We start from the raw sequence: 15143 nt of genomic DNA on the forward strand, positions 1-15143 counted from the left end.
CAGAGCAATCGTCGGCCGGAAGCCTAGTTTGGGACTCTAATCAGAGCGGTAGCACAGGCTTTCAAGCTGTTCTCTCTGAATGGAGCCTCAAATCCTTGGCTGCAACCACTTCCCCGAGGAGGAAAAGAGGAGTTCGGACGAGGTAACTTCTCCGAGGACGTAGCTGTCCCCTCGTAAGTCTTCGAGACAGGTACTCTCCCCCCTCAGACTTTTCTCCTTCACCTTCGGACGAAGTTTTCCCGCCCTCAGGAGAGTCACGGGAGGTGAGACCATTCCCCAATCACACCATTGAGGGAAACCCCACCTCGGGTGATATCTTTTCTCGAATAAAGATGGAGAAGAGCCTGCCTCCGTCGTTGTTGGAGTCCTGCATCCCTCCCGGGAGGGAGTCAAGGACTCCAAAGAAATACCGGGAGTCCTCTAGCACCAAATCTTCAGGCTCAGACATTCTTCGTTATGGGAACGAACCTGTTTGAGCCTAAGGACGTGAAGCAGGCAGCTGAGAGGTGTAGGAAGTCTCCGAGACTCCCTCCTATATAGGGCTTTGTCATTCAAGCCCTATAAACCAGCACCTCAGCAGCCACGTTCTACCAAATCAACGACAGCTAAGACAGTGGGATCTAAGCCCTTTCTGGTCAAGGACAAGTAAGGCAAAAAGCTCCCCAGGCGAGGGAAGAATCCTAGAAGGGGCAACCGAGGCCGCAAACGCTAGGATTCGCAGTCCCCCTGCATGTCTGCCAGCTGCGGGATACCTACAAGGGTGCACAGACAGGTTGCAGCAACTCAGGGCCGTTTCCTGGATGATTTCTGTAAGCAGTCAGGGATATCGCATCCTGTTCACAACATCTCTACCTCCCCTGAGGACGAATCTGGTGTCATTTAGCACCCTTGCCTTGGGATCAGCAAGGGGGCTAACTCTGTGGGCAGAGGTCCAGATTATAGAATACTTTGGTCAGCTTGGAGACCGCAGACACAGTCAGTCTGGCAGTAAATCGCAAGACTTCTTGTGTTTACTGGACCTGAAGGCCATATACTTTCAGATCCCAGTCCATCCGTCTTCAAGGAAGTACTTAGGATTCAGCATAGACAACAAGGTGTACCAGTTCAAGGTGCCTTGTTTCGGTCTCTCCACAGCACCACAGGGTTTCACCGGACTGTTCACCCTAATTTCATAGGCACTCAGGATCGGCTTCCGTCTCCTCCGTTATCTGGATGACTGCCTGATCCTAAGAGACGCGGAGTCATTCCCTCTTTGACACGAGACAAACTTCTATGACTTTGCCTGGATCTAAGGATCATGGTAAGTCTCGAGAGGTCTGCTCTGCTGCCCAATCAATGACTGGTTCACCTAGGCATGATTATAGACACCAATCTCCATAAAGCCTCTCCATCAGACGACAGGATAGCAAGGCTGAGAAGATTCGCAAGCCCTTTCCTCAGACGAGAAGATCTTCCAACCCAATCGTGGTTACGTCTCCTCGGTCTCCTTTCACCCTTGGCTCGTCTAGTCCTCAACAGTCGCCTCAGGCTGAGGTCTCTCCAGGGGCGACTCAGGTCCGAGTGGATTCAAAGCTGGGATTCCCTGGACATCATGATCCCTATGGATCCTTTGGACCGGACGAACCCCCAGTGGTGGGCGACAGTCGAGAACCTACGGGAAAGAATGGATCTTCTCGTTCCTTCCCCCGGTTTGGAGGCTGTTTTCGGACACCTCAACAGTGCCAACAAAGACCTAGCGGATCACTCTGTGGTGTGATGAGCGACAACACCACAGTAGTGGCTTACATCAACAAGCAAGGAAGTGCCTTTATACTGAGATAGACCGAAGTCCACTCGATGCCTCTATCGGCTCGCTTCATTCCAGACAAAGGGAATGTGCTCCCCGACTGTCGGAGCAGAGCATCTCAGATAATGAGTACCGAGTGGTCCTTGGATCATCCAGTGGCCAACAAAGTCCTGACTTTGTGGAGTTACCCGACTGTGGATCGGTTCGCTACAGCGCTGAACTTCAAGCTCCCGCTGTATTACCGGCCAAGTGAGTCAGTGAACTTCATGGTCTCTCGTATGACATCGCCCATGCAAGGGGATGAAGGGAGGTAACGTTCAGATTCGTCTCTGAGTTTGTGGCTAAGACACAATCCGGGAGTGCCGGATCCTCGATTCGACTCTTTCTGGATTTCGAGTCTTCGTTCTGTAACAGATGACCCAGACCATCTCCTACTGTGTCCAGGAAGGAGTCTCAGGTTATATCTCAAAGAACGGCTGCATTCGTCCCCAAGTGCAAGCTTTGTTTGTGAGCACTGGGAGAACCAAGAGGAGAGTCACCAAGAATACCATCTCCGCATGGATTCGTAGGGTGATCCATCTGTCCCTGAATCCTGACCCTTCTCCATCATGTCGCCTTAGAGCGCATGATGTCAGGGTTGTAGCTACGTCCCTGACCTTCAAGAAGAACTTCTCAGTGACGTTGGTTCTACAAGCATGGGTGTGGAAGCGTCAGACGACCTTCACAGCTCACTACCTGCAAGACGTGACATACAGGAGGCTCGATACGTTCTCTATCGGCCCTGTGGTGGCTGCACAACTGCTGGTCTAACCTCAGGCTCCTTAATGGACAGATAGCAGAGGGTTGAGGGCATTGTTACCTGGTCTTAGTCTGCATGAATGAAAAGATTTGTCTGGCCCTTATTCTTTTCTTCATCCTCTCCTTCTTTGGAGAAAGCAGCATCCTGGGTTCTCTGCATAGCTGACCTCAAACCACTGCAGGTAAACCATGCTTCCTTGTGTTCCTAGTATTAAGCTAATACTGTCACGTCCCCATACCCTGGCGAGGTGGTATGGGTAAGTCTTAGCCTAAAGTTTTCCATCTAAAGAGCTTCAGATCAACTTCCTAGGACGACTCACACATAGCCTAATCCTTCACACACAGCTTATGTAGGCCGCAGCCCTTGCGTAGCAAGGTGCGAGCGAGGTGCTGGGACTCTTTATTGTTGAGTACTGACACACTCAGATAATGAGTCCCCGGGCAAAGCCAAAAGCAGTATGTCTGGGACTTTTCCACCCTTCCTAAGGGTTGAGTCACCCATATTAAATAGCGTGGTTTGTATTTCAGTTATGGAACAAATGACAAATTCGGAGATAATTTGTATTTTTCCTAACTATACAAACCTTAGCTATTTAATCAAACTTGCCCGCCAGCCCTGTCCCCCGTGAAGTCCTACCTCTAAGCAAGGTGAGCTCAGCACTCAGGTGTGTGGGGGGGGGGGGCGGGGTAGCAAGCTACCCCTCCCTACCCCCCGCTAACTAGCGATGGGGGTAGTAAACCCTCGTTAAAATTCTAATGGCTCGTCATTTCGGCTACGCGAAAGTAATAACCCATATTAAATAGCTAAGGTTTGTATAGTTAGGAAAAATACAAATCATCTCCGAATTTGTCATTTTTATGGTACTGAGGATCAGTCACACACCCATTTTCTATAGTAGCAGCGTGCTAGTGTGTGCTCATTGTGACACATTACTGTTGGTTGAGAACATTCTGATATGCTGTTCAAAATTTGTAAATCAGCATCAGAAATACCATTTTTGGAATGTTAACTGATATTTTAGATGGATATGTTGATATACTTGTTGGGTATTAATTTAAAAATTTCTCCTTAATGAAATTTCATTAATTTTCTCTTCTAATTAGTTAATAATTTTGAATGTCCAAATAGTGTGAAATGATGAGTGTGTGGTTTTTAAAATAATATTTTTACTCCTTACATTTAAAACTAATTATTAATGAAAGCTCCCTGGCTTAAATCTGATAATTAAATCCAATCCCATTCGATCTAGAATATTATATGCATTATAGACTAAGCATGTAGCGCAAAAGGATTCGTATTATGTAACGTACATAGGGGCCCACATGCAAGGGTTTGCCACATTTCTAGACATGAAAGCTTTGCTTCCCTCAATATAACCGAAGTTAACGCTATAGAACTATCTGCAATTTTATCAGCTATTGAAGTTATCAAATAAATTTATGGTTTACTGTGATTTTAGAATACTGAGAAGCATTTTAAAATTTCTTTTCAAACAATTTCCCTATCTAGCTAATCAAATTGTACTTCCTTATATATGAAGCCTGTAAAAATGCTGAACCATGCTCAATCCTTGCTAACTCTTAAGGCATTAAATTGAATGAACATGTCAATGAAGAACTATAGTTATCAGCTATGACTAGATCAAATTATTGTAGATGGCTGGATTTGTTGAATGCCAAGATATAATAATAAATTAAAGCACATTAACAATACGATTATTAAGGACATCAGAGAGAACATGTGAATTGGGGTTATATCTTTACAAATTGGCCACTATGGTTTAACACACATTGTATGACAACCACTATGTAAAGAATGCAATACAGTATATCTTGTTATCCGGTGGTATTACGTTCTTTGTTCCCCTGCAGATAATTACATTTACCATTAGGAATCTTCATTCTACTTTTTTGCTTGCGTAACCAAAATAGAAAAAAGTATAGTATACTAAATTAATAATAATAATGATAACAATAGTAATAATAACTCATATGCAATAATAACAATATTAATTCTTTATATTTCTTTTATCCCTCTAGTCGAGTGTTGATATGTGTATCAGCTGATAACAGAGCATGACAGTATATTAACATTATGAAATGTTTCATGTTTTTTATTTGCTTGCAGTAAATGATACGATGTGGACTCAAATATCTTCAAGTTTTGAGAATCAGCAATAATATTTGTATTCAATTATAAAGTTTGTGTTTAAGAACAAATCTTTTTAGCCAGTCCTGGAAAAATTTAATTCAACGGCTAATTTAAGTAAACTATCATAACTAAGTAGATTATTAGGTATTTATAGCTATAGATGTAGTTAAACATTGGTTTTAGTTGATTTCTTGGAAAATCTGAAGTTAATCTTTATTTTTTCATAATTTGTAGAAATTAGTATATTTGTGACTGCTGTTGCTCGATTGTGAATTTTATTTCTTTTGCAGGTCTACTTTGTTGATTATGGAAATGTTGACACAGTCAAGGCATCTGAGCTAAGAATTGTTCCAAAAAGGTATTTATAATCCTTTCATCTCAAAGTTTCAAATGTCTTTATAAATGTCTCCCCTTTTTTTGGCAAGATCCGTTGCAAAATATTTGACTCTACATGATAATTGTTTGTTTTAAATAAACAAATACAGTGCACACTCTCTCTCTCTCTCTCTCTCTCTCTCTCTCTCTCTCTCTCTCTCTCTCTCTCTCTCTCTCTCTCTCTCTCTCTCTCTCTCTCTCTCTCTCTCTTTTATTGCATTCTAGAAAATTACAATTATTTAAATAGTTGTACTTTTGTTTTAAAATTCATGTGTATTTTATCAATCAAAGTATTTTGGGTGGCATCACCTAAAATAATAAAATTATTTTTTTGTTTTGTAAAGAAATGTTTTCCTCCATCTTATTTCTTTGATGAAATTTTTTTCTTTTTTCTAAAGAAGTCTATTTAAACATTACATAATATATGAACAAGACATGTCACCAGCTCTAATTTAAATTCTTCTTCAATTTGTAAAAAAAATTACCCCGTTAAGAATAAAAAGGGGATGATGGCTCTGATTGATTTACAAGCAACCTGAACCGGTTGCTGGTGAAGGGAAACTTCATATCCTGTTTGATAGTGGAGCTTCAAACTAGCAAATCAAAATTTGAGTTTATTATAACTGAACACATTTAATATCATCACGTGATGATAATTCTTAAAAGTTTGTTTATTAAAAAAGGTGTAAATTATTTAGTCAACAAATAAGGAAGTTACCGATTATTGTAAGTTTTATTTAAATTCTAATTTCTTTATTTTTGTTCTTTGAAATAACTATTATTATTATTATTATTATTATTATTTTTATTATTATCAGCTAAGCTACAACCCTAGATGGAGAAGCAAGATGCTATAACCCCAAGGGCTCCAATAGGGAAAAATAGCCCAGTGAGAAAAGGAAATAAAAAAATGACATAAGAAGTAATGAAAATTAAAATAAAATATTTTAAAAACATTAACAACATTGAAACATATATTTGATATACTGTATAAACTGTAAAAGGACTTATGTAAGCCTGTTTAACGTAAAAACTCTGCAAGTTTGAACTTTTGAAGTTCTACTGATTCAGCTACCCAATTAGGAAGATCATTCCACAACTTGGTCACAGCTGGAATAAAACTGTGCAGTATTGAGCCTCATGATGGAGAAGGCCTGACTATTAGAATTAACTGCATAACTAGAATTACGAACAGGATGTAACTGTCCGGGGTGATCTAAATGTAAAGGACGGTCAGAATTATAAAAAATCTTATGCAACATGCATACTGAACTAATTGAATGACTGTGCCAGAGATTAATATCTTGATCAGGAATAAGAAATTTAATAGACTGTAAGTTCCTGTCCAAGTAAACGGATTTTGAGCGAAGCGAAAAATCTATTTTTGGGTGAGATAGCCATGACGTCCTGATGGAAGGTTCCTTCAGTAGCTTCCTGAGGGTATATATGACTACCGTAGATATTCCCAGAGAATTAAACTAAAGGTTTCACAGAATTCTAACTTCTGGCGCGAGTACCCATAAGGTTTCTCTTTAGGATATCGTACAATAACGGGACGTATGCTTGACACGCCACATAGCTATCTGCACCCCACATAGCGTTTACGCTTCGAGGGGGAAGTGTGACAAGTATCAGGAGGAGCCGTTACAAAACTCTCCTCCTGCGTTGCTGTTATGGTACCTAGCGATGTAAACAAATGGCCGCCATCTTGGTTTACGTCACATCCGCGCGCTTCATTCCTGATTCTATCCAGCGTAACTGTCAGCCTCCATGATACAATAAGAAAGGGAGGGGCCTGAAGGCTAGAATAGAGAACGAGGGCGGGTCCATCAGGTCGTCATGGCTATCTCACCCAAAAATAGATTTTTCGCTTCGCTCAAAATCGGTTTTTTGGGCTCAAGTCATGACGTCCTGATGGAAGTGTACCAGAGAATTAGTGTATCGTGGATTTTCTACGTTTCGGTAGTGCCTTCTACTTCAAACAATATTCCTTTGGTCTGAATACCTTAGAGACCGTGACATCTCCGTTACATGTCGCTACCAATGGCATAAACTATGACATGGCTTCCTGCCCCTCTGGCTGGCAGGGAAGTCCTATTTGGACGATAGGAACATCTCGAAGTATCCTGATGAAGATAAACTCACCTGTATATAGGATCTTGTCGGTCTCGTAGACAGATCAGGAAAGTTAATTACTTGTGTAGGAACAAATATTTCACTTTTCTTAGGTGAGCTTATATCAGACAGGAGCAATATTATAACATGAATTATAATAAGGTTAAAATAGGGGCAAATAAAACTCAGTAACAGTAGTATATTTCATATAGAGGGGCGAAATAAGACACATATGGTAGCGAAAATTATATTTTATTCAAGAAAATATTCGCAATAATATGAAATAAGATAAATAATTTTAAATAAAATTATTGAATAATAAACATAGATTAATGACTACATAAGACAAGGGTGTGGAATCTGAAAGGGAAAACTTGTCATTACACACATGGGTTCCAAAGGAACTAAAAGTCTTTTAAGTCATAATACACTTCATGTCCGAATAAACATGTGGCACACGTGTTCAAATCTGTTACTTCACCTTGTAGAAGAACAGTCTTTTGTGCCACTAAATGGCGCTTAAAATCACTGTATCGCAGTATGGTCAACACAGGCACCCGTTGAGTTAGAGTCCCGAAATAACTCACTGTTCTACGCAGCACTAAGCAGCAGGTTTCAACACACTACCTGCGGCTACCACGAATCTATTTACTTTGTGCACCTGCTTCGCATAGTGTTTAAAGAACACTCTTGGGGATTTCCAGCCTGTGAAGGATCGAAGGCTTTCGAAATCCATTCCTTGGAAAAAGTTTAGGGAAGAGGCGACTTTTCTAGGATCATGACCTGCGGGTGTACTGTCAGGATCTGCTCTGCAAATAAAGTAGGTGATTTTCGCCCTTAGTTGTTTAAGTGACAAATCACTACCCGATGTTTCTCCTTTAAAGAGTTATCCTCCGCCAAAGTCTGAAGTTCTTCGAAGATAGACCTTTAGACTCTCCACTAGGCATACAGAGACATCTTCCTTCAGAGGGCAGATTCTCCATGGGCCCCACCTCTTAGTAGGGAGTTCATTCTTAGCGAGAAACGTTGGGTCAGGGAAGAGGGTAAGTTCCCCTATTTCGGCGAACTGTATCTGGCCCTCTTCCTTAGATAAAGCCACTATTTCACTGACTCGTGCTCCCGAGAAGATTCATTGTCCAGGCTTGAGGCAAAATGGAGCACCTTATCCAGAGACCAGGAGATAGGTCTCGGTTGGGGGTGCAGGACGGAGTCTAGCACATGTCTTCGGAAGCTTGTTAAAGATTTTGTTGGACAGGTCTATCTGGAAGGCATATAGTAGTGGTCTTGTCAAGGCCGATTTACAAGTGGAAATCGTGTTGGCTGCTAAGCCTTGTCCATGAAGGTGAACGAAGAAGGACATACAGAAATCTATGGTTATTTCCGTAGGATTCTTTGACTTGATGAAGGATACCCACTTCTTCCAGGATGACTCTTATTGCCTTCTGGTAGACTTTGTTTTGTATTCCTCTAAGAAGACTAAACATTTCTTCGAGATTCCAAACCTTTTCTTCACGGCTAGGGAGAGAAAATCATGAGATGAAGGTCTCTGGTTTTCCTTGATGAAGCGAAGACAGTCGACTTCTGAACCTGCTGGGAGAGAACCGGGTTCGGCAGAGGGATCAGCTTGGGCTGTAGCTCCAGGACTAGAGGGAACCAGTTGCTCCGGGGCCACTTGGGAGCCACTAGGGCTGCTGTTCCCTTGAAGGTTCTCAGTTTGGAGAGGACTTTCAGCAGAAGGTTGGGTGGAGGGAACAGGTAAATCTTGGACCATCTGTTCCAATCCAGGGACATGGCGTTCACCGCTTCCGCTTTGGGGTCCTCGTATGGAGTCACGTATAGAGGAAGTTGGTTGTTGTCGCTCGTCGCGAAGAGGTTGATCTGCAGTTCCGGGACTTGACGGGAGATAAGGAGAATGATCTTGCGTCTAGAGACCATTCCAACTCTATGGGGCTTGTCCTCGATAGAGCGTCCGCCGTCACATTGTGGAATCCTTGTAGGTGAACTGCTGAGAGGTGCCATTTCTTCCTGTCCGCTAGGCTGAAGATGGGTAACAGCACCTGGTTGAGTTGGGGCGATCGTGAGCCCTGACGGTGACCACAACGGCGCTGTCCAGAGTAAGACAGATGTGGATCGAAGGACGAGGAGACAGTTTCTTCAGAGTGAGAAGAACCACCATGGCCTCTTAAGATGTTGATGTGAAATGTCTTGAATAGGGGAGACCATGTTCCTTGAACTTGTCGCTGGTGGGTGTGGCCTCCCCATCCTTCTTGCGAGGCATCCGTTTGGATGATGACCGACGGAGGTGGTGGTTGAAGAGGAACTGATCTTTTCATGTTCTTTGCCTCCGACCACGGCTTGAGGAGTGAGCAAAGCCTGGTTGGCAGAGGTCTCTTGGGATCTCTTCGAGTGATGGATGCGTTTCGTCTCCAGACTCCCGATGCATCTTTTAGCTGTGCTCGTAGCACTGGGTCTGTCACTGAGGCGAACTGTAGGGAGCCAAGCACTCGTTCCTGCTGTCGTCTTGAAATCCGTTTGGATTTTAGAAGTCTCTTGACAGATCCGGCTATTTCCTTCCTTTTCTTCAGGGGGATGGAAAGACGGTGTGACTGAAGATTCCAATGGATTCCTAACCATTGAAACTTCTGAGCTGGAGACAGTCGAGACTCTTTGGTGTTGATCTTGAAACCCAGATGTTCTAGGAACTGGGTCAGTTTTCTGCAGGCACGCGAGCATTCTTCTGACGATGTCGCCCAGACCAGCCAATCGTCTAGGTAAGCCATCACCTGGACGCCTTGAAGGCGTAGCTGTTGGACGATCGTGTCTGCGAGCTTCGTGAAGATTCTTGGGGCCACGTTGAGTCCGAAGGGCATAGCCCTGAAGGCGTATTGTCTTCTTTGAAGCTTAAATCTTAGGTAGGAGGAAGCCTGGTGATTCATTGGAATGTGCCAGTATGCGTCCGCCAGGTTTATTGAGACCGTGTAAGCAGTAGGGCTCTTATCTGTTGAAGAGTCAGCATCTTGAATTTGTTGTTCGCAATGAACTTGTTGAGAGGGGACAAGTCCAGAATGACTCTGAGTTTGTCTGAGTCTTTCTTGGGAACACAAAACAGTCTTCCCTGGAACCTGGTGAACTTCACCCTCTTGATCACCTTCTTGTTCAAGAGTTCTCGGACATATTCTTCCAGGATGGGGGTTGAGGGTTGAAAGAATTTATGGAAGACTGGAGGTGGTTTTATCCAGCTCCACCCTAGTCCCTTCTTGACGATGCTTTGGGCCCAAGGATCGAAGGTCCAACGATCCTTGAAGAGGTGGAGTCTTCCTTCCACCGGAAGCATTTCATTGTTTCTGGTTTCCCGAGGGTTTACCACCTCGGCCGCTTGCTCCCCTTCCTCCTCTCCCTCTGGATGGACGACGAGAGGAGTCCTTGCCGGAGCCTCTACCTCTGGGGCGAAAGGTAGTGGATTGCCTTTGGTAAGCAGGGGTGAAGACTGGTGACTGGGCCACCACTGGCTGAGGGACCAGCTGAAATGTCTGCTGTGGTTGAGCCACAAGATGGGGAGTATCGGGTGCCGGAAACTGGCGTTTGGCCTGACGCTGTTGGGGTCGGGGCTTGTTGAACTACTTCTTAGGCTGTGGACCTTCATCCTGAGAAGCTTTCCTCTTTCAGGACATGCCCCACTTATTGAGAAGGTTCCGATTCTCAGTAGCGGCTTTGTCCGCAATCTCTTTCACCAGGTCTACTGGAAAGAGGTATTTGCCCCAGATGTTGGAGGAGAGCAGTTTTCGGGATTCGTGTTTAACGGTAGCGTCCGTAAACACGAACTCTCTACTTACAGGCTCTTCGGGCCTTGATGAAGCTGTACAAGTCCTTCAACAAGGTTGCAAGGTGGGTCTTTGCAAGAACCATGTAGTGGTCCGGGACCCGAGTGTCCCCGGCCATTGTCTCAAGTTGTACTTGAAGAGAGAGAGAGGCGGCCAGCCTCTCTTTCGTGTCCTGTTCCCGACGCAAGAGGTAGTCGGTGAGCTTGGGTAGGTCTTCGTTAAACTGACGTCCAGTGACGTCAGCCTCCAGCTTTCCAACCGTGAGTGTAAGCTGGATGTCCTTCCAGCTTTTATCATCGGGAGGTAGGGCGAGGGAGAGAGGCCAACATTCCTCCAATGTAGGGCAGGGTTTTCCTTCCTCCACCGCCTTTAACATGGAATTCAGGGCCTTTTCCGCGAAGGGAAAACCATGGTGGGAGGAGCAAGAAAGGACGGGTGTTTCTTGCTCAGCGCCGGCATTTTGGAGTTGGTATATCCTCTGCTCTTGAGGCAGTCAGCCAGCACAGCTTGAGCCTTGGCGTGGTCAAACACTGAGACCTCCTTAGGCTCGGTCTCCTCCTTGGAGACTGGTTCGGACTTGAGACGGATGTAACAGTCCGGGTAGGTGTCAAAGCTAGGGTAGAACTCCACCTCTTCAAGGGGGACGGCACCTAGCTTATCGTTGATGAAGATGCTTCCAGTCGAGATTGGCATGTGTTTTGCATGCCTCCAGGGATTGGTCACTGAGCAGGAGGGAAGATCCTTGACGGAGATCATCTTTGGCTGCTTCTTAAAGGTCATAAGCTCCCTCTTGAGGTCCGCATGCCCCTTGCGAAACTTCTCGTCCAGGAATGCCACCAGAGCTTGGATGGTATCCTGGGTGCCCGGTACCACAGGTATCGTGGTGGCAGATGTAGAGGGGACGGGTTCAGAGAACACGACGGAAGTCACGGAGGGCGCACGGGCGACCTCGTCCTCAGAATCAGGGGCTTCCACCTGATCCTCTTCCTCTTCTTGACCCTCCGTCATGAGGGTCCTTTCGGTGTTTTCGGACACATCCGACATCCTCTCCACCTCGTCGAGACGACACTCCTGGAGAGCGGCCGCAACATCTGGTTCGACCATTAGTTGGACGCAGGGGATCTCATCCTTAGGGATAACGGCATCAGCAGATGCCTTAGGGAAGAGCATGGCTCTCATCTTCTCACTTGGGAGATAGGGGCCCGTGGAGTTTTTCTGAAACCCGCGCACCCACTTGAGCAGTTTCTCTTGGGCGTTATCCCTAGCCTCTGCTGACGGAGGATTGTCGAACGCCTCATCCAGCAGACCCTCGCAGATATTACAGGCCTGCGGATCCCAGTAGCGAAGGTTCCCCTTCGTGACGGAACAACCGGCGTGAGTCCGGCACGTTAGGTGGTGTAAAAGTTAGGGCGACGAACACCGCAGAAGGTGCTCTCACACTTCACATGCTCCTCCAGTAAAAGAAAGAGGAAATGAGTATTAGGAAGTCAATACAAACATGACTTACATTAATCTTAGATTAGAATAAGTTAGTTTACTTATCATATAAGATTCCAGTGTGTGTAGGCTTAGGATAGGTAAGCCGGAAAGGAGGTAGGAAAGACACATATTTGTGCATCCCGCCCAGCCAATTGCCGTGACCCCATGCTGTAACTAATTCCAGAAGACCTTCATGGGCCTTAGGGGGAGGAAAAAACATCCATGATGGATGAGCCAAGCTTAGGCTTCCTCTAGGGAATTAGGTAGAGTAAGAGGGGGAAGCTGAATTCATTCAGTGTATAAGAAAAAGGGGGGGATAAACTAGGCCCCCTTATCAGATTAGGTCCCGGCAAGAGACTGCACATGGAAGCGCAGAATATGCTGGAAAATTTTTACTGTACAACCATACATAATAGTTTTCAGCCTAGGGTATAACTATACCATAGGTGTACTGGCTATTATCCATAGTTGTACAATATTAGCTGCCAGCACGGGGCCGGCAGGAGGGAGGAGTGACTGTCCACTGTAACGCCAGGAATGGTGGCGCCGGCAGCCTGGCGGCATGCTGGAGGCTCAACTGGCGCCGGCAGGTCCCCATCAAGGATGGACCCTTCCCAGCCATCAGTCTATGTGGCAGAGAGAGAGGGTGACACCTTAGGTTATGGCAGATCGCTGGCAAGCCGGCGACCCCCGGCAGCCGGCAGGCGACCAACGACGGTAACCGACACTGGCATCATTCAATGAGACAGGTAGGGCACCGAAGACTCTGATGGCTGGCGCCGGCAGAGTGGAGGCGGAAGTGGACCGGCACTGAGAGAGAGAGGGATATTATAGGAGGAGAGAGAGGGAAGGGTAATACCCAGTACCCAATCCAATCTTCCTCCGGAAGGAGTGTTCAAATGAAAGGGAGGGGTACTCCTTTTCATCCGGCGGCAGAGAGCCGGGAGTCGGCTATGTTGCCAGTGGTGGCCCAAGGGAGGGCCAAAGAACACTCAAGAAGGGAGGTCCTCCGCCGGCAGACCGACCGACGAATGCTAACCCATAGTTCGACTATATGCGGGCAGCACAGCAGTACATACCAACCAACGAAAGGACCGAGCCGAACCGGCAACCCACCGAGAGAGAGAGGGATATTATAGGAGGAGAGAGAGGGAAGGGTAATACCCAGTACCCAATCCAATCTTCCTCCAGAAGGAGTGTTCAAATGAAAGGGAGGGGTACTCCTTTTCATCCGGCGGCAGAGAGCCGGGAGTCGGCTATGTTGCCAGTGGCGGCCCAAGGGAGGGCCGAAGAACACTCAAGAAGGGAGGTCCTCCGCCGGCAGACCGACCGACGAATGCTAACCCATAGTTCGACTATATGCGGGCACCACAGCAGTACGGACCAACCAACGAAAGGACCGAGCCGAACCGGCAACCCACCGGCTCTCGGTGGAGTTGTAGGATGGCGGACAGGGGTGTGAAGGCCAAGCCAACACCAAATGGATAGAGGGGGAGGGAAGAGGGTCCTGAGGGGGAGTGTAGGGGGGAGGCGTAGCTCCCACCGGCACTCCCAGGGGTGGGGATTCTGTTCAGGGCCAGCCTATCTAGGTAGGAAGAGTCCATTCTCCAGCCTAGGGTAGGTTAGCACAGAGTAGGTACACCGCTAATGTCCTGTCCTAAACTATAAAGAAGCAGAATCCCATGAACTGCCTAACCTAGGCTAGGTGAGCTAGTCTCCTAGACTAGGAAGGGCAGGGGGAGGACAAGTCGCTAGGCCACAGGGAGGACAGGACTTAACCCAACCAAATGTGGACTAGGGGGATGGGCAGAGCCCCACCACCTTCACCCTCCAGCAGGGACCAGAAGGAGAGTACATTCCCCTAATGGGGAGCTGGGGGCGAACGACTGGTACTCTGAGGTTCCGTCCCAAACTCAAAGCGCATGTACTATGGTAAGGAGTGGGGTAGGAAAAACATCCTAGCCTAACCTTCCCCGAAAGCATATCGAGGTAGGGAGGGGTAGGATGTAGCTTAGGCTACCTCAGAGGGAGGAGATTACCTTAGGAAAGGTAACTTGGGAGGTAAGGGAGTATACTATAGCCCCAGCGTTAGGTTAGGGGCAAGGGAGACGACTACCAATATCACCAAAACCCATTGTATACTCCCTAGAAGGCGAAATAACATCTGTGCAATCACTGAATCTTGTTTGTATAAATGCCTATGTCTTCATTTATAAAATAACACTAGGAACACTTATTATATCATGCAAGAAGTAAACATGAACATTAGGCTAACGAGCCTAGGGGCTAGGCTAGCAATCTAGCATAGGGTAGGCTAACATAGTTGCCTAAATGAATACTAACGCATAATACAACTCCTAGCAATGAAGACTAAATAACTAATGAAGTTATTAGTTATAAGACCTGGAAGGTTGCTCTGGCTAACTAAATAAAGCATGCGAGGCGAGCAACAGCGTCAAAACATGATGCCTCTGGTCGGGGCACAGCTCAGCCACAAAACACAAGATTTAAAGATAAAAAATTGTTACTTTACGGCTAGAGCTTATTTATACAATACAAGAATATGGTACTCAACTTTCAGAAGAAGGCGAGGCTGAAGATTGCGACATGATGCGAT

The 15143-nt window shown here is 45.9% G+C and overlaps 1 protein-coding gene across 1 annotated transcript in view; it reads left to right on the forward strand.

Annotated features, from left to right (window-relative positions):
* The window catches only part of LOC137623431 (ATP-dependent RNA helicase TDRD9-like), a 252515-nt gene that overhangs the window by 135182 nt on the left and 102190 nt on the right, over positions 1–15143 (forward strand). The window contains exon 10 of the mRNA XM_068354265.1: positions 5027–5094. Within this exon, the coding sequence (XP_068210366.1) occupies positions 5027–5094 (68 nt within the window). The remainder of the gene's footprint in view (positions 1–5026; positions 5095–15143) is intronic.

The sequence above is a fragment of the Palaemon carinicauda genome, chromosome 30, assembly GCF_036898095.1.
Source record: "Palaemon carinicauda isolate YSFRI2023 chromosome 30, ASM3689809v2, whole genome shotgun sequence".
Classification (NCBI taxonomy): domain Eukaryota; kingdom Metazoa; phylum Arthropoda; class Malacostraca; order Decapoda; family Palaemonidae; genus Palaemon; species Palaemon carinicauda.